Source organism: Cervus canadensis, chromosome X, assembly GCF_019320065.1.
Source record: "Cervus canadensis isolate Bull #8, Minnesota chromosome X, ASM1932006v1, whole genome shotgun sequence".
Lineage (NCBI taxonomy): Eukaryota > Metazoa > Chordata > Mammalia > Artiodactyla > Cervidae > Cervus > Cervus canadensis.
Window position 1 is genome coordinate 6,649,675 of NC_057419.1, and position 20,308 is coordinate 6,669,982.

Genomic DNA, 20,308 nt, shown 5'->3' on the forward strand with positions numbered 1-20,308 from the left:
TCGGGGGACGGGGGGTCTCGGAGGTCCAGTGGGCGATCCCCCGCAGCCACTGAAGGCTCGAGAACCGACTGCTTAAACGCACAGACCTCCGCCGGGCAAGGGCCTGGCTGGACCCTACGACCGGATTTTACACAACGGGTCCGAGCCACGCTTGTCTTTCCAGCTGAGTCGACAGAAGAAGCACGGCCCACTTAGGTGTCTTTCACAGCAAAGCTCAGCATCAGAAAGCATAAGGAAAAGAGGAGGGTTAAGAAGGCATGGAGTGAGGCGCCTCTGACCAAGCCCTGCTCCTGGGGGGACGCAAACGTCAACAGCAACCCTCGCCCACAGCAACACGCTCAATACCTAGCGTTCGTGATCCACAGGGTCCACGGTCGCACCCCCCCCCCCCCGGCCCCTTGGGTCCAAAGGGAAAAGGAAAGCTTCCCCCAGGCTTGTTCGGCACAGGCCCGGTGTATCTGTGAAACCAGAAACACAGCGAACGCTGAGGAGGAGAAGTGAAAGCAAGCAGAACTGAGGAAGGGTCAAACGGCTCCATCGTGTCCCTGCCGTTCCTTGCTTTTCCCAAAACCAAAGGGGAAAAGGAAAACATGTGCTTTAAGTTCCTCGAGCCAATGCTGAAAAGAGACTCTTCCATGTCAGGAGATGCACGTTTGGTCCAGGAATTGAACCTGGAATACGAACAGCTAGCCATCTCCCTACAGAGTCTGAAATTTTTTTTAACGCCACAGACAAAATTCCTCGAAAAGCATTTGCGGTCAGTGGCTTAGTCTTGCAGTAAAATTCAAACTCACATCTCCTTCCTTTGCATTCTGGTTTCAAGACCCCAGGCTGCCAAACATAAACCACTAAACATACTGGATACAGACCGTTACAGGATATAACCATAAAATGCATATAAGATGATACAAAATGCATATATCATAACTTTTAAAATTGTGTCCGGCAAGAGAACAGATTCATTAAAAAAAAAAGAAAGAAAAAATCTGAAACATAAATATTATCTCTGGAAAGTAGGAACATGTACATCACTACACAATTTCTGAGCTCCAAGCATACCGCCTTTTTTATACACAGACATGAGCAAACGCACACACACACACACACACACAATTTGTGGTTAAATCTGAACAAGTTCAGCTCAAACATAAAAAGTCAAGTCTATGAGGGAAAAACAAAAAAAAAACGAAACCAAGATATTCCAGTAGGAACACACAGGGCTAAAAAGCAGAAAACCTACAACCAAATGAAATGTTCAAAGTGTCCTACTGTGCAGTCGATTTCCAGTAGATTAAATAATTCCAGGGCCACGAACGTCAACAGCTCTGCAATCTCTTTATACACATCCGGGCATATACAAAGGTGGAAATATCCTTCCTCCAAGAAGAAGATGCTTCCTCGGGCTGGCCATGGGGGCCGACCCTGACCCATGGCGGGGGCCACTGTGTGTCCCGGCAGGCTCAGATCACCCTGTGTCTGGCATGAAATAAAACAAAGGGCTTGGTTACTTTTATTCTAAATGTTTATTCTTTTTTATCTTCTGCTTACCCTGTGTAGCACAGGGGGTCTTCTTTCCCCAATCAAGGATCGAACGTGCATCACTGGAAGCAGGGAGTCTTAACCCACGGGACTGCCAGGGAAGTCTGGATTTTGTTAAGTTTCCAAAACACCCGGGGAACATCTGTCATCTCAACAGTAACAACAAACAACGGTAGCGCAGAAGAAGCCAAAGATGCCTTTCACGCTCTTATGGCAAAGACCCCCAAGCCTGAATTCTACGGAACGAGAACGCCGGATGAAGTAAAATTGAAAGGGTTTTTTTAAAGGTGGGCTCTCGAGGTTCCATAGAACTAGCCCGAGTTCGTCCACAATTTGAAAAGAGATTCATGACAGAAACAAAAGTGGGTCCCAGTTTCCTGGTACCTTGCCATAGGACCTCACCATCAGACAAAACATTCTGTGACGAAGAAAATCTACAGGGGCCCAGACTCACAATCTAAGTGTGCTTCAACCCACCAAGACCCACTGTTCTAGCACAGGGAACTCTGGTCAGTACTTGCTAATAACCTATATGGGAAAGGAATTTGAGAAAGAAGAAATACATGTATATGTAAAAAAAAAAAAAAAAAAACTATATAAGAAATTTAAAAATAAACAGAATTCAACTGATACAGGGCTTCCTGGGTGGCTCAGATGGTAAGGAATCCGCCTGCCAATGCAGGAGATGCAGGTTCGATCCCTGGGTTGGGAAGATTCCCCTGGAGGAGGAAATGACAACCCACCCCAGTATTCTTGCTGGAGAATCCCACGGATGGAGGAGCGTGGTGGGCTACGGTCCACGGGGCCACACAGAGTCAGACACAACTGATCGACTTACACTTTGACATACTTTCAAGTGATAGAATGAGTGAATGAAATAAAAGAGGCCTTGATATTGCAAAAATCAATACATAAAATACAGATCTACCTTCCAGGCGGGGGAGTCCCGAGCTCAGAAATTCTTGAAGACATCCAGCTCTTTCTCTGACACGGGCGGGGCAGAAGCCCAGTCGTTCTCGGGATACGCTTCGAAGTTGGAAGTATCGTCTTCACCGCACAGCTTGGGGACGATGGGGGGCTGAGGGACCAGCAAAGACACAGCGCCGTGGTCAGAGGGGAACTGTGCTCACCAGGTGATCTTACATTCAGCCACGCTTCAGTGTGACTGCACTTTGCAGATACTGTTTTTTTTTTTTTAAACAAATCAAAGCTTTGCAGAAACATTGCCAGTCTGTACCAGGAAGTTGTTAACGTCCAGGCAAGCCCGAGTTTTTTTATGGCACTTTTAACATACTATATTTGTTTTGTTTTGTTTTTAATCAAAGCTTTGCAGAAACCTTTGCATGGATCAAGCCTGCACCAGGAAGTTGTTACATTCAGGCACGCCTAGTTTTATTGCACTATACAGATACTATGTATGTTTGCTTTTTTTTTTGAATAAATCAAAGTTTTGCAGAAACCTTGCAAGGAGACAGCCTGCACCAGGAAGCTTGCTACGTTCAGGCACGCCTAGTTTTATTGCACTTTATAGCTCAGCTAGTAAAGAATCCGCCTGCAATGCAAGAGATGCTGGTTCGATTCCTGGGTCGGGAAAAACCCCAGGAGAAAGCATAGGCTACCCACTCCAGTGTTCTTGGGATTCCCAGTGGCTCACCCTGTAAAGAATCCACCTGCCATACGGGAGACGTGGGTTCCATCCCTGGATCAGGAAGATCCCCCGGAGGAGGAAATGGCAACCCACTCCAGTATTCTCGCCTGGAGAATCCCCATGGACAGAGGAGCCTGGTGGGCTACAGTCCATGGGGTTGCAAAGAGTCGGACAGGACTCAGTGATTAAGCTTGCGCACACACACACGCCCACACACACACATACATACTCCCTTTTTTTAAAAAAATGTAATCAAAGTTTTGCAGAAATCTAGCATGGGGCAAGTCTGCCCCAGGAAGTTGTTACATTTCGGCACGCCTCATTCCATTGCACTTTGCACATACTGCGTCTTTTGCAAGTTGAAGCTTTGCAGAAACTGAACATCGAGCAAGTCTATCTGCGTCCTGTCTCCAACAACACTGTCGCACTTCTTGCTCTGTTAATTCTGATAATTCTCACATTTCAAACTTTATGATTAGACTTGTTGGGTTGAACTGGGACCACTGATCTTTACTGTAACCACTGACCTTGGTATATCTTTTGTTTTGTAATTTTTCAATTAAGGTAGAGATGGTTCTTTTAAGACTCTTCGCCACTCCATGGACTGCAGCCCGCCAGGCTCCTCTGTCCATGGGATTCTCCAGGCAAGAAGACTGGAGTGGTTTATCAGTCCCTTCTCCAGGGGAATCTTCCTGACCCAGGGATTGAACCCGGGACTTATGCATCACAGGAGGTCTCTTTACCAACTGAGCCTCCAGGGAAGCCCGCGACTCTTCAGCCAAGGTCTTCCCTCAACAGTGTGAACTTAGTAACGATTTGAATCACTCCATTAGGTATTCATCCCAAGGAATTGAGCCACAGACTCAGAGCCCGAGTTTGCACTCAGGAGAGCCTGAGGCCTCCCCGGGTACCAGCCGGCCGACTGACGTCTGGTCGTACCTTCAGCTTCCTTTCGGGGACCGCGCCCCAGTCCACGAGCCGGAACCACCGGTGCTGTTTGACGTCTCGGCTCCGTTCTGCAAAAGGAACACCCGTCATCAGCGCAGAGAAGGCCGGCAGGACAGGAAAGCCCGTGTCACAGAGAGGCGCCGTACGATTCCACACAGAGGGAAACACGGGTTCGCTAGGGCTTGAGCCACTGTCCCCGGAGAAAACTGCCAGTGAAGGCATCTGAGCGTCATTATATGCTTTTCTTCATTACAGACAGAAATTCAGTCATGGTGTTCAAGGCTTACCTGCTGGCTCAGTAAAAGAACCCGCCTGCCAACGCAGGACACGTGGGTTCCATCCCTGGGTCGGGAAGCTCCCCTGGAGAAGGAAATGGCAACCCACTCCAGTATTCCTGCCTGGAGAACCCCACGGACAGAGGAGCCTGGCGGGCCACAGTCCACGGGGTTGCAAAGAGTCGGACACGACTGAGCAATTAAACGACAACATGGTGTTCACGCGTATAGAGCTCTGGACCACAAAGACCAAAGCGTAACTATGGTCCAGGCCCTCCCAACGTGAAGTGGGATTTTCACCTTGACATTTCCTTCAGCTGAAGCTGTGGCTCATTATGTGTGTGTGTGTGTGTGTTAGGCCCTCAACCGTATCTGACTCTTTGTGACCCCATGGACTGTAGCCCTGCCAGGCTCCTCTGTCCATAGGGATTGTGTAGGCAAGAACACTGGAGTGGGTTGCCATTTCCTCCTCCAGGGGATCCTCCTGACCCAGGGATCGAACCCGGGTCTCCTGCATTGGCAGGCAGAAGCTTCACCACCTGAGCTACTTTTCCAAACACATAAAATGAGGTTCATAAAGTAATGTCATCTGCTCACCACTGCCCAGAGATTAAGCCACGTGACTACGATGCAAACTGAGGATGTCTCACTTGAGAGATGGGTTTTTTTTTTTTTTTCCTCAAGACCTTGCAGCGTGTGGGATTTTGATTCCCCAGCCAAGGGGTTGGAAGCGGGCTGCCTGCAGCGGAAGCCTGGAGTCTTAACCACCGGACCATCAGGGAAGTCTGCAAACCTCAGAGAAGTGGCAGCTACAGGGTACTGGCTTCTTTTGGAAGCAACGAGCCTGCTCTTTAAAACGGTGGTGACTGGTGCACCATTTTGCAAACACAGCACAAAAGCCGTCCGACTTGTCGGATATAAAGGGGTAAACCATGTGCTATGTGAATCACAAGAGGGAGATTCAAGGGGGAGGGGACATAGGTATCCCCATGGCGGCCTCGGGCTGGTGTGTGGCAGAAAAACCAACGTGATATCGTAAAGCAATTATCCATCAATGAAAATTAAAAAAGAAAAAATAAACATAAGTAAATAAAGAAAGCGATGATTAGTTAGCTTATAGATCACTGCTGAGCCACTGGCTTCTTTGCAGGGATGTGGAGACCTGATTCTGGGTGAATCAAATCTGAAATCTGGCCAAGGAACGGGCAAGACTGTTCTGCCGTTGTTGACATGTCTGAAGTCAGATGAGAGGCATTTAAAGTGAGTACCACTTAATGCGTGCTGAGATGCTCAGCCATGTCCGACTCTCCGCAACCCCCGAGGACTGCAGCCCGCCAGGCTCCTGTGTCCGTGGGGAGTCTCCAGGCAAGAATACTGGAGTGAGTTGCCATTTCCTGCTCCAGCGGCTCTTCCCAACCCAGGGATGGAACCCGCGTCTCTTACGTCTCCTGCAGTGGCAGGCAGACTTTTCACTACAAATATCGAGTAGGAAGCCCCTACCGTTCCACATATGCGGACGCAAATACTGACCTTCATGTTTCCCAGTCTTTTTGTCCTGTCGGTAACAAGCAGTTTCTTGATGAGGTCTCTGTTTCAGAGGGGAAGGAGACAGACACAGAGAAACATTGAAATGTGGGAACACAGCAGGTCAATAGCAATAAAATCCAGTTTGGCAGGGACACCCGCCCAGCGGGTCGGTCTGCACGTTGGCTAAACATCTTCTGGCGCTCCTTTCTCACCACTCTTGACTGCTAAGTCACTTCAGTCGTGTCTGACTCTCTGCGACCCCGTGGACTGCAGCCCGCCAGGCCCCTCCGTCCGTGGGAGTCTCCAGGCAAGAACACTGGAGTGGGTTGCCATTCCCTTCTCCAGGGGATCTTCCCCAACTCAGGGGTCGAACCCGCGTCTCTTGTGTCTCGTGAATGGGCAGGCGGGTTCTTTACCGCTAGCTCCACCTGCGAAGCCCCTTTCTCACCATTATCTGTTCCTAGACAACCTAAACAATTTATGCGATGCAGAGCTGCAACCCAGCTAAGGTACAGAGGTTGATCAAATCAACGTAGAGACAAACAGCCTTTGAACATGAGCAGAAGAAACTCTGTCTGCCCTGGGGATGTCTGACCTTCATTTCAAATATACCTGCCAGGCCAACCCCGGCCAACTACACAACATGTGATTTTACCAAAATCAGTCATCACGCTTTGCCTGGTGGGTCTACTTATCTGTGGGATTCCTGTCTGGACGTCCTTGCCTTCCCAGAAGCAACGGAAGTATTTTTGTGTGTGCTGGGTCACAGAGATTTTCCTTCTAAATAGCCGATGATATCAGAATACTGACTCACTGGACATCAACCCTGAATATTCACCGGAAGGACTGATGCTGAAGCTGAATCGCCAATATTTTGACCACCTGATGCAAAGAGCTGACTCATTAGAAAAGACCCTGATGCTGGGAAAGATTGAAGGCAGGAGGAGAAGGGGACGACAGAGGATGAGATGGTTGGATGGCATCACCGACTCGACGGACATGAGTTTGGGTGGACTCTGGGAGTTGGTGATGGACAGGGAGGCCTGGTGTGCTGCGGTTCATGGGGTCCCAACGAGTCGGACACGACGGAGCAAGTGAACAACAACAACAAAAAATCAGAACCCAGAAGGACAGAGAAGCCTGTATTCACACAGCAGACGAGGATTCAACACAGTTACGTCACAGCGTGTTTCAAGAAATCATTTCCTTCTATTTCCCCCTTAAAAATTCTATTTAAGTAACGTAATCACTCACAGTACTTACACATCATACAAGGGCTTCCCCGGCGGCTCAGCAGTATAAAATCTGCCCGCCAGTGCAGGAGATGCAGAGACCCGGGTTCGATCCCTGGATCGGGAAGACCCCCTGGAGGAAGGCATGAAAACCCACTCCAGTATTCTCGCCGGGAGAAAGAATCCCACGGACAGAGGAGCCTGGCGGGCTGCAGTCCATGGGGTCGCCAAGAGTCGGACGCGACTACAGCGACTTAGCAGGCAAAGTCGTGGACGCCTGCACCAGCCGCCAAGCTTGCTGGGAGGAACAAGGCCCTTCTTCTCGAATAACAGAACTGCTTCCTTATTCAATATGATGATGAACGACCTTTATTTGCTAATGATACACACACCCGTTATCTCAAAAGATGTAAAATACGGCTGCGACTCATGGAGAGGTGAGGTGTCATCCCTCCAAGGACGCCTCCACTGGGCCGTTTCTCAGGGGCTTTAGAAATAAACGCCCCCACTGACCGGAGAAGACGGCTGACTTACTTGACAGTGAACTCCAAATGTCTGGGGAAGTCTATCTTGCCAGCAAGAATCTTCTGATAAATGCCAAAGGCGTTGTCATCGAAAAACGGAGGAAACCTGTTAGAAACATAGAAACGGCTTATTTTTAGCGGCCAGTGGGGGGAACAGCCCCAGGCTTTATATGGATGGCTCCTTCCACCTGGCATGGGCAGAAGAGAATTCTATTTTTCCGTGTGCACTTTCCTCTCTCACCCGGGAGTCACGGATGACTCAGGGCCAGCTATGAAGGCATGGTTCCCAGGGGCCAAGCGCGGAGCACTCTGTCCCAACAGCAGAGGGCAGGCAAATGTAGAAAATGCAATGACCACGATGAGCCTTTGTGACCAGCTGTGTGGCCACTCGCTGACGGCTGTTTGGTCACTGAGGTGCGTCCGCCTCTCTGCAACCCCGTGGACTGTAGGCCCACCAGGCTCCTCTGTCCATGGGATGCTCCAGGCCAGAACACCAGAGTGGGCTGCCATTTCCTCCTCCGGGGGAATCTTCCCAAGCCCAGGGATCCAACCTGCGTCTCCTCTCTTGGCAGGCAAGGTCCTCACCCCTGAGCCCACCTGGGAAGCCCACGACGGTCTCTTAACTACAACTAGCCCGGCCAGCTGCGCTTCTAGAGTAAGCAGCTTCCGTGGATCTCGAACCTACTCAGGCCCAGAGACACCCAGTCCTCGCTGAGTGTGAACGCCTTTGAGTGAACAAACCCCTGAGTCGGGCCTCCGCCCGTGAGCCAGAAGCCGGTTCCAACAGTGGCCGGGGGGGTTGGTGTTCCTGCCCTGAGTGGAGGCTCTGAATGAGCACACGCCGCGGGACGGTCTCCATGAAGAAGCGGGCCCGGGAGAAAACGCGTCATATATTCCTCCACGGGCTCCCGGAGAACGCGGCATACGGAGCTCCGAGGGAGCTGGCGTGACACGCCACCGTCATGGGAGAGGTATTCTAGCAGTAGCTTTAATGAGCGGAAAAAACTCATCACGAGGGAGCGCCCACAGATCCAGCCGGAGAGAAAAAGCAGAAGGAACGCATATCTGAGACGTCGGAGTGCAGAAAGCGGCCAAAGACGGTGCCCAGATCCAACGTGTGTGTTTATTCACTCGGTCGTGTCCAACTCTTTGTGACCCCAAGGACTACTACAGTCCATGGGATTCTCCAGGCCAGAATACTGGAGTGGGTATCCTTTCCCTTCTCCACGGGATCGTCCCGACCCAGGGATGGAACCCAGGTCTCCTGCATTGCAGGCGGATTCTTTACCAACTGAGCAATCAGGGACGCCCGCCCAGATTTGAAAGTATCTTCAAACGTCTATCTTTAACCCAACAGAAACCTTCCAATTTTTTTTCGCCAATTTTCTTTACTTACTGGCTGCACGACATGGGATACGGGGTAACACTTCCCTGACCGGGGATCAAACCCACGTATCTCACAGTGGAAGCTCGGCGTCTTAACCACTGGACTGCCAGGGAAGCCTCCTTCTAAGTATTTTTTTTTAATTGACTATAACTGGAGGATAGTTACTTGACAACATGGCGAAGGTCTTAATAAAGCGGGCAGGGAGTCAGCTGTGGCGAGCTGTAGACAGAGGGACCGCCTGTACTGCCCCACGAAGGCAGGCTCCAGCAGTTCATCTTAGAAAAATGCACGGCCAGGAACTTTGCTGGCGGTCCAGTGGTTGAGAATCTGCCTCACGACACGGACGACGCCGGTTCCATCTCTGGTCGAGGATCTAAGACCATGATGAAGTGAGCCTGATGTGCTGGATCCACAGTGTCCAAGCAACACAACTTGAGGGTCTGCAGGCCACCATGAAAGAGCCGGCGGGCTGCAACTGACAGCTGACCCCCAATTCAGCCAAACAAACGTTCTTTTTAAAAAATGCACATCAGGGCCTCCCTGGTGGGTCAGCGGTAAACACTCTGCCTGCCAACTCAGGAGACACGGGTCCGAGCCCTGACCCGGGAACATCCCACATGCCTCAGAGTATCTAACCACCTCCCCCCGCCACACACAAAAAAATACATGCCAATTTTGCCGTTTTCTTCCCCCCATCATCTATCCATGATCTTTTTTTTTATAGACATCTTTGACCTACCTCAACGTTCCTGGTGGCTACAGACCCCATGGACTGTAGCCCGCCAGGCTCCTATGTCCGTGGGATTCTCCGGGCAGGAATACTGGAGTGGGGTTGCCATTCCCTTCTCCAGGGGATCTTCCTGACCCAGGGATCGAACCCCGGTCTCCCACATGGCAGGCAGATTCTTTACCGTCTGAACCACCAGGGAAGCCCCATATGTTGTAATAATATGCCATTATCTTCCAACAACATACGTTCCAATCGTATACTATATTCCAACATGATCTTTGCTACGACGTTCCATATTATTATATTCCGTGAAACGACAGTATTTTTTTTCCCCCATAATAATAGAGACAAAAGAGAAGACACAGCAAGTCATTTCTAGTAAAAGTGCTCCGGCCGCTGGGATTCAACGGTTGGGCAACGCTACCCTCTGCTGGTCAGAAACAGTCAAGAAGGAACACACCCACCCGCTGCTGGGACACGGGTGGAACACCGATCACGCACAGGTGCAGAAAGATGTACCATTTTACATTTCTTTTTACATTTCACGTTTCTTTAACATCTTGCATTTCTGGTAGCGTAGGGAATGCCTTTCAGCCTTCTGTTTCTGACCGGGACTTCCTGGGCTGCGGTGCACGGAAGGGCTTTTTTTGGTCTATGTGATTGACTACAGAGGCGTCTGAGCAGAGAGAGAGAGAAAGAAGAACTGGGGAAGGGCAAGGGGATGGAGGAGGGGCAGGCGGGGAGGAGAGACCTGGGCGGGCCGCCCCACCTGCCCGCCAAGCACAGCGTCCAACAAAAGAGCCTGGTGAGCGCAGGATGCCAGGAAGCATCGGGTCCACGGACATCTGCGGGGAAGATGCTTGTGCTGTCTGCCCTGTGGGGAAACGGTGTGCGTGCGGGCTCAGTCGTATCTGACTCTTTGTGACCCCATGGACTGTAGCCCCGCCAGGCTCCGCTGTCCATGGGATTCTCCAGGCCAGAATACTGGAGCAGGCTGCCATTCCCCTTCCCCAAGGGGATCTTCCCGACCCAGGGATCGAACCCATCTCTTTCTTCTCCTGCCCTGGCAGGCAGATTCTTTACCGCCTCATGGAATTCCTAGCAACACCTCACAGCAATGCCAGACTTGAGTGGTTAATCATGCTGATATAGGGTGCCTCTCTCCGGAATCTGGACCGGGGAGGTCAATGGAATTCCAAACATCCCCCGAGGCACATTTGGGGTTTTCAGGAAAGAACACACTCTTTCCTTTCTGGAACACTGTTCCTTCCGAACGTCCTGAAGAGGATTTCTTTATCCACACGCCCGCTACCCAGCTCGGGGCTTCCCTGCTAGCTCAGATGGCAAAGAATCTGCGTGCAATGCAGGAGACTTGGGTTCCATCCCTGGGTCGGGAAGACCCCCTGGAGGAGGCACGGCAACCCACTCCAGTGTTCTTGCCTGGGGAATCCCAAGACAGAGGAGCCTGGCGGGCAGCAGTCCATGGGGTTTCCAAGAGTTGGACACGACTGAGCGGCTAACATCACACCCAGCTCTGGGGATCACTCCACAGTGATGGGTGGGTAATGAATCACATGTTCACGGCAGACAGGGACACTTTGAGACAAAAGATCGCACCAGACGTGCCCTGCTGGTCCTCCCAGCTCCTGCTGTTTCCTCTTTTGAAAGCAAGCCGAATGGTCATTCATAGCATCATCACCCACAGTGGGAAACTGTCGGAAGACGCCACTCCAAGTATGTCCGTCCGCTGACCCCCTTGCATCAAATCCCGGGGGCTGAGCCCCCCCAGAACAAGCGAACAGGGCAGGGAGCCGCAGGCATCTTCCCCACGCAAGCGGTACTCACCCCGACAGCATCTCGAATATCAGGATGCCGAGCGCCCACCAGTCCACCGCTCGGCCGTGGCCCTTGCTCTGAATGACCTCGGGGGCCAGGTACTCGGGGGTCCCGCAGAGGGTCCACGTCCTGTGGGAAGAGAAGAGGGAGGTGGGTGTCCACAGAACTCAGCTGTGATTGGCCGACGCGTGCATCTCAGGAGCGGGGAGGTTACGTCACTGAAGTAACCTACGCAGAGACCTAAGACCCCAGCCCCGGAGATAAACATGGCAACACTGTTCTCTGTGACTTCTTTCCTTTTATAAACACTTCTTTTCCAATTGAAGGTTTTTAACTTTCACTTTGTGTTGGCATATAGCCTATGAACAATGCTGTCTGTGATGGTTTCAGGTGGGCAGTGAATGGACTCGGCCACACATACACATACATGTATCCCCTCTCCCCCAAACTCCCCTTCCATCCCGGCTGCCACGTGACATTGAGCAGAGTTCCCTGTGCTGTCCAGCAGGTCCTTGTCTTTATCCTACCCCATACATAAAGACAGTAACCTTGTCTCCCCTGACTATCTCTTCCTTTTATGATCATGACGAAATGATGAATGTCACTCAGTCGCGTCCAACTCTTTGTGACCCTGTGGACTGTAGCCCACCAGGCGCCCCTGTCCCTGGAAATCTCCAGGTAGGAATACTGGAGTAGGTGGCTGTTCCCTTCCCCAGGGGATCTTCCTGACCCAGGGATCAAACCCAGGTCTCCTGCATTGGCAGGTATTCTTCACAGTCTGAGCCACCAGGAAAGCCCTGCTTCCTTTTATAAACACTCATTAAGCAAAACAGACTCGAAGTCACAGTCCTGTTATCACAGCCGTGTGTTGTTCTTGGTGATCCCCTTCACTGCTCAGAAGCAAAACCCTCACAGTCCTGATTCCCCATAAAACGATATGAAAAAAGATTCAAGCCACCGACTCATGAAGCCCGCTGTGCCTGGAAGTGACTGTCAGGAACCCGTATGTCTGCTTTATAAATAAACGACCTGGCTCTCTTCTCCGAGAGGAAAAGCAAAACATCAGTGAAGTATCTTTTCTGCCCTCTCTGCAAAAGGTCTGAAGTGTGTGCTGACCTTTTGTGGGTTCACTGTCCCGCCAGTATCGGCAGCGGCTTTTAAAAATCCTCAGGTTAAGGGGCTCTGGGATGTTTGCGGTAGAAACGGGGCTGAGAACTTTAGAAAGGATTTTCTCCCCCAGATGAGCTGAGATCTGCAGAAAAGTTAGCTTTTGGCCCCACCTAGAGGACAGCAGGGAGAAGACCCTGATGCTGGGAAAGACTGAAGGCGGGAGGAGAAGGGGACAGCAGAGGATGAGATGGCTGGATGGCATCACCGACTCGATGGACATGAGTTTGAGTAAACTCTGGGAGTTGGTGATGGACAGGGAGGCCTGGCGTGCTGCAGTCCGTGGGGTCACAAAGAGTCGGACAAGACTCAGCGGCTGAACAACAACACAGCACATTGGGCTGAAAGCTGGAGATCCAACCAGCAAAGACAGACCCAGCAGAGAAACGGTCTCCTAAATTCTCCTGCACCAGCAAGCTTTTTTTTAAAAAAAAAAAAACAAAAAACCCACTATCATCACCTTGTCGCTTTGACTCACTGAATTCTTTAGTTCTGCTGTCCAATCCCATTTGTGCTCTATTTCCAGCCTGGGGGGCACATCCAAGGTTGCCTGAATACAGCTGCAAGCCCGGGGCTCAGCTGTGAGGTCCAGAGCAGCTGGAGGCGGTAGCAGGTAAGTATACCCGTGTCTCCGCTTACAGGCGGAAAGCTGAGTCTCTGTCTGGCGGCAACCTCAGGTGAGGGGCCCACACATCGAAGGCTGTATGACTTAGCAGTTTTCCAAGTAGACTCAGGTAGCCTGACACCTTTTTCCTTTTTTTAGTTCTAACAGTTTATTGCTACCAACCCATCTCCCTCCAACCTCAGGCACACATGCTCAGTCATGTAACCCCACGAACTGCAGCCCGCCAGGCTTCCCCGTCCATGGACTTTTCCAGGCAAGAATACTGGAGTGGGTTACCATTTCCTTCTCCATATCTGTTTGAAGCAAAACCTTTTTCCAAAAAGGCTCCAAGCTTCCTGGGAGCTAGAGAGGCATACATTTTCTTTAAAGAGCTCCAAAATGCAGCAAAATTTCTTAAAACTTTACATCTCGAAGCAGTATTGCAGTTCCGTGAAACGTTACAACAGAATTTCCAAAAGGCCCAGAAATGTCAGTCTTCAGTTAATATCCCTAAGGAAAACAGAAACCTGGGAGTTGAACAGACTTGCGTACACCCACGTTCGTAGCAGTTACTGAAAAGCAGGAAGATTTGTCTTCTTAAGAGAATTCTCTTTATACTTAAAAACTTTTCCCAATCCTCTTGGGCACAGACGCATACACCGATAGAAACAAGCTTCTGACTGCAGGAAATATGGAAAGCCAACGACAGAAACAGCTTTCGATGCTGGTGGAAAAGTGCTGGTCCAGGCTGTGAATTATCGATGCTCTGGTGTTCTCTTTTTCACTCACTCAGCTCGTGGAGAGAAGGCAAGGTGATACCCACCGGTGTTACTTTTCTCTGTGTTAGCATTTCCACTACGACAGGGGGCTTCCTGGGCGGCTCAAACATTAAAGAATCTGCCTGCAATGCAGGAGACCCGGGTTCGATCCCTGGGTGAGGAAGATGCCCTGGAGGAGGGCATGGCAACCCACTCCAGTATTCTTGCCTGGAGAATCCCACGGACAGAGGAGCCTGGCGGGCTACAGTCCATGGGGAATGAAATGACAACACACTCTAGTATTCTTGCCTGGAGAATCCCATGGACAGAGGAGCCTGGCGGGGCTACAGTCCGCGGGGTCTCAAAGAGTCGGACACGAATAAGCGCTAACACATTCACGGGGTAGGAGGCTGTTATCCAAGGAGAGAGACGTTGCCCTGGAAAACAGATGTCCAGCTGGTGCTACGTTCATATTCCCAAGTGCCCACCATGGCAGCCATACTGGGATGAGCTGTGTTCAACCACAAAGTCCTAACGAAAGCCTGGTACCCGTGAATGTGATCTTGCTTGGAACAGGGTCTTGCAAGATGTAATCAAGAGAAGACTGGGACTAAGCCCGTGACTCATGTCCCTGTTAGAAGAGGGAGGCGGACAGAGATTTCTCTTTACCACGGGAGGACACGGTGAGGATGAGCCGGAAAGAGACCAGCCTCAGGAACTCAGGTCAGCCAGCAGGCTGATCGTGGACTTCCAGAACTGGGGGTGGTAATAAACATCTCACAGGGTCACACGTCCTGTAGTTTTAAGACCGCACTGCCGTGACGTCACCTGACCTTAATTTCCCTGGCAACAAGACTATCTCCAAATAAAGCCACAATGGGGGTGGGGATAGAGCTTTAAGACAGGAATTCTGGAGGAACATAAATGCAGTCCACAGCAAAGGAGAGTGATCACGATGGTGGTCATGATGACGGGGGTGACGATATTGATGGTGGTGATGTTGATGGTGATGGTGGTGGTGACCTTGATGGTGATGATGGCGGTGATATTGATATGATGGTGGTGATGTTGATGGTGGTGATCCTGACATGATGGTGGTGGTGTTGATGCTGATCCTGACATGATGGTGGTGATGTTGATGCTGATACTGACATGATGGTGGTGATGTTGATGCTGATACTGACATGATGGTGGTGATGTTGATGCTGATACTGACATGATGGTGGTGATGTTGATGCTGATACTGACATGATGGTGGTGATGTTGATGCTGATACTGACATGATGGTGGTGATGTTGATGCTGATACTGACATGATGGTGGTGATGTTGATGCTGATACTGACATGATGGTGGTGATGTTGATGCTGATACTGACATGATGGTGGTGATGTTGATGCTGATATTGACATGATGGTGGTGATGTAGACAGTGATGACGGTGGTGATATTGATGTGATGATGGTGGTGACGATGGTGGTGGTGGTGATGTTGATGGTGATATTAATGATGATGCTGCTAATATTGACATGATGGTGGTGATATTGACATGATGATGGTTATACTGATATAACCATGTTGGTGGTTGACATGATGGTGGTGATGTTGACGGTGACGATGGTGGTAATATTGATGCGATGGTGGTGACGATAATGATGGTGGTGATGTTGATGGTGATATTGATATGATGATGGTGATGATATTGACATGATGGTGGTGATGTTGACGGTGATGATGGTGGTGATATTGACATGATGGTGGTGATGTTGATGGTGATGATGGTGGTGATATTGATAATGGTACTGATGCTGATGATGCTGGGAACAGTGATGAAAGTGACGGTGACAATTATGGAGATGATGTTGGTGTCGTGAGGGTGGACGTGATAAACTCAGAAGCACTGGCTTTCTAGTTGATGTTCACTACCTGATTGGAACTGTTTTTAGGAAAGACTTTCCAATGAGCAGATCCATCCATCCTTACCTGTCACCCTACACAGTAGGAATAACTCTCATTTCACAAATGAGATAAGCAACGCAAGGGAACACAGGGGTGACCACAACCTAACCTACAGCACACTCAATCCGATCTGCTAGAAATGGGCAAAAACACAAGTCCAAGGCATACGAGTGGTCCCCGTAGCAGCACTTCATGCCTCACTGCCCCTCTGAGGTGCTTCCATTAACAGAGGCTCTTGGTAAGGGAAATAAACTTAACCAGAAACTCATAAAGCACTCTCGCTTGGCAACTGTGGGGATGTGGGCAGACCGTCTCACCTCTCAGAACCACAGATTTCTCAGCTGGGAACCGGTGATGGTCGGGCAAAGTTATCACCCAGCACATCTGTGAAGCATTTTACTGACAGTTTGTTGGCATCAGGCGTCCAAACAAACAAAATGACTTTGGAAAAAAAAAAAAGGACATTCGTGTGGATGTTTGGTAGACACCAACACAAGACTATAGAGTATTATCCTTCAACTAAAAATACATAAATTTAGAAGAACGAAATTCTGTAAAGCAATTGTCCTTCAATTAAAAAATCAATTGTGGAGAAGGAAATGGGCTCCCGCTCCAGTAATCCTGCCTGGAAAAGTCCACGGACAAAGGAGCCTGGCGGGCTGCAGTCCATGGGGTTACCTGACTAAGCGTGCGTGCATGGCGATTCAGGGAGATGGGCTGGTATCAATAAACTGGTAGAAGCAAAAACAAATAAATTAATTAAAATTTTAAAGGTAAAATTAATTAATTGATTTAAAAAAAAAAAAACTGGCCTTCCCTGGAAGTTCAGAGATTGGGAATCCACCAGTGGGGGTGGTCACAGGTAATCATCACCCCTGATTCCTTGCTTTGTCCCCTGGGTCCCATCCCTGGTCCAGGAAGATCGCACATCACTCAGGGCAGTGAAAAGCCCGTGTGCCATCGTGAGCCAGCCCGCTCTAGAGCCCGCCCTCCACTACGGGAGAAGCCACTGCAGGAGAAGCCCACGGATCACAACCAGAGAGGGGCCCTGCTCGCCACTAGAGAAAGACCTGTGTAATCTGCTCAGTCGTGTCCGACTCTTTGCGACCCCATGGACTGCAGCCCGCCAGGCTCCTTCTGTCCATGGGATTCTGCAGGCAAGGACACTGGAGTGGGTTGCCATGCTCTCCTCCAGGAGATCTTCCTGATCCAGAGATGGAACCCAGTTCTCCCGCATGGCAGGTGGATTCTCTACCAGCTGAGCGACCAGGGAAGCCCAAGAATACTGGTGGGTAACCTATCCCTTCTCCAGCAGAAGTTCCCGACCCAGGAATTGAACCGGGGTCTCCTGCATTGCAGGCAGATTCTTTACCAGCTGAACCACCTAAGTACAGCAATGGAGGCCCAGTACAGCCAAAAAGAATAATTTTTTTTTTTAAAGGGTGGACTTTATACCCAACACTGCCAATAGGTGGCATCACCACTATCATAGAATAAAACCAGTGTTTAAAGCTACCTGCACGCTTCTACATAAACTGAAAGTGAAAATCACTCAGCTGTGTCCAACTTTGTGACCCCGTGGACTATACAGTCCATGGGATTCTCCAGGCCAGAATACTGGAGTGGGTAGCCTTTTCCTTCTCCAGGGGATCTTCCCAACCCAGGGATTGAACCCAGGTCTCCCGCACTGCAGGCGGATTCTTTCCCAGCTGAGACACAAACCACCCCATTTTATTCTTAGCCATGTTAGGTGATTAAATTCTATAGGGGAAGATGACATTGACTTTTAACTGCATCAGAAAAAGTAACCCCAGGATGGCCCCCGTCTAAAAGCCATCAGATGTGAGTTATTTAATGTAAATCAGCTCAGTTCAGTCGCTCAGTCGTGTCCGACTCTTTGCGATCCCATGGACTGCAGCACTCCAGGCTTCCCTGTCCCTCACCAACTCCTAAGCTTGCCCAAACTCATGTCATCGAGTGGGAGATGCCATCCGACCATCTCATCCTCTGTCGTCCGCTTCTCCTCCTGCCCTCAATCTTTCCCAGCATCAGCGTCTTCTCCAGTGAGTCAGTTCTTCACATCATGTGGCCAGAGCATTGGAGTTTCAGCTTCAGCATCAGTCCTTCCAATGAACATACAGGACTCATCTCCAATGACTATTCAGGATTAATTTCCTCTAGGACTGATTTCGTTTAATGTAAAACTGCTCCCCCAACTGTTTGCCATAAAATGTTTCTGCGACGTGAGGAACAGTTCTCACATGAACCAACCCCAATTCGTCACAGGAATGGACACCATGGGTGTTTGTTCCAGATCTAGCTTCTGATACGGGAGTCACCAGCTGCACTTTCACCGTACAGAGTGAAATTCTAACCCAGTTTTAATTTGAATTTACATGTAACAACCCACACTCAATGCACCGACTGAAAAACGGACGTGAATCTGCTTTCTTTCCAACCGTTTCAAACGTCACGGGCAATAAACACACATCTAGAGTTTCTGATGGGAAATATCAGTGCCCTCCTTAAAGATACACCAAAGGAGAAAAAGTGTTTGGAACTTCAAAACCTGAGTACCAACGATTCATGGAGAACTTCCCTGGAGGTCGAGCGGTTCAGACCCCACGCTTCCAAAGCAGGGGGCACGCAGGTTCCATCCTTGATCGGAGAACTAAGATCGCACATGCCGTGTGGTGTGGACAAAAAATATTCACGGAGAGTCTCTCAACGCGGATATGGACAATATGCTGAAATGGTCCCATTTGGGACATCCTGAATTAAACCAGCTTGTGAATGAAATCATGTACACCTGGTTTGACTTTTTGAAACACAGCTCCTTAAAAATGTGGAATAATACAAGAGGTCTGTGTCAAACTTGTTTTGGACAGCAATGCTCTCGATAGCAACCTTAGGAATTTAAATTAGTAAGATCGTGCAGAGGAAGGGAACACACATCTTTGTCCTCGGAAATACAGTACTGCATGCTCCTCTGCGTGCTAAGCTGTGTCCGACTCTGTGACCCCCAAGGACTGTCAGAAGGACTCGGTCCTGAGGCTCTCTGTAAGATTGGGGGGACCCTCCAGACACTGGGGCTGTCTGTAAGATTGTCCTGGGCTTGTGGGGGCACACCTCTACCTCTTAAAACTTCATCATCCTTACTACAGACAACAGCCAAGGCGTGGAAACTTCCACATTGTCCATCAGTAGAGGAAAGAATAAAGGAGATGTGGTACATATGCGCGATGGAATATTACTCAGCCATGAAAGAGAAAGAAAGAATGCCATCTGCAGCTATATGGATGGGCGTACAGACGGAAGTCTGTCAGATAAAGACAAATACTATACGATAACATTTATAAGGGTGAGGGTTAGTTGCTCAGTCATGGCCAACTCTCTGCCATGAATTGTGGCCCGCCAGGCTCCTCTGTCCATGGGTTTCTCCAGGCAAGAATACTGGAGTGGGTAGCCATGCCCTCCTGCAGGGGATCTTCCCCACCCAGGGATCACACCCAGGTCTCCCGCATTGCAGGCGGATTCTTTACCAGCTGAACCACCAGGGAAGCCCAAGAATACTGGAGTGGATAGCCTTTCCCTTCTCCAGGGGGTCTTCCTGACCCAGGGATGGAACCCGGGTCTCCCACATTGCAGGTGGATTCTTTACTCTCTGAGCCACCAGAGAAGCCGCCCATCACTTCTGCCGAGATGCGGAATCTCATCAGAAAGGAGCTCCCCGCAGAGAGGACGCAGTGGAGGCTGCCCCAGGCAGAGGGCGGGGAGAGGGGGGGACACGGGGGAGAGCAGCGGTCACTCACTTGTCCACCAGCTTCTTGGCGAACCCAAAGTCGGTGAGCTTGACGTGGCCGTCCCTGTCTAGCAGGATGTTCTCCGGCTTCAGGTCCCTGTAGACGATGTCCCGGGAGTGCAGGTACTCGATGGCGCAGACAATCTCGGCCGCGTAGAACAGCCCGGTGTTGCTGGTGAAGCGGCCGCGGTTCCGCAGGTAGCTGAAGAGCTCGCCGCCCGGCACGAACTCCATCAGCATGTAGAGGAAGCGGTCGTCGTGGCCCGTCCAGAACCTGCACCGGGGGAGGCGCGGGGGGATCACAGTGAGACCAAGCGCAGCGCCTCGGCCGGCCGGACGGACAGAGCTGAGGTGGGGAGAGGACGGAGGTCTGCT

General features: G+C 50.4%; 1 protein-coding gene across 2 annotated transcripts in view; it reads right to left on the reverse strand.

Annotated features, from left to right (window-relative positions):
• Positions 1-1,019: 1,019 nt before the first annotated feature.
• Positions 1,020-20,308, reverse strand: part of PRKX (protein kinase X-linked) — a 51,916-nt gene continuing 32,627 nt past the window's right edge. The window contains exons 3-9 of one of the 2 annotated variants that reach the window (XR_006267422.1): positions 19,944-20,207; positions 11,656-11,775; positions 7,704-7,799; positions 5,941-5,998; positions 4,127-4,203; positions 2,468-2,617; positions 1,020-1,476 (exon numbers count right to left, since the gene is read on the reverse strand). Coding sequence is in view for 1 of the 2 variants with exons in the window: in XM_043458141.1 (XP_043314076.1) it covers positions 2,492-2,617; positions 4,127-4,203; positions 5,937-5,998; positions 7,704-7,799; positions 11,656-11,775; positions 19,944-20,207 (745 nt within the window). In the remaining variant the exon portion in view is untranslated. Of the gene's footprint in view, positions 1,477-2,467; positions 2,618-4,126; positions 4,204-5,936; positions 5,999-7,703; positions 7,800-11,655; positions 11,776-19,943; positions 20,208-20,308 lie in introns of both variants that reach the window. The other variant, XM_043458141.1, reaches the window with a different exon arrangement.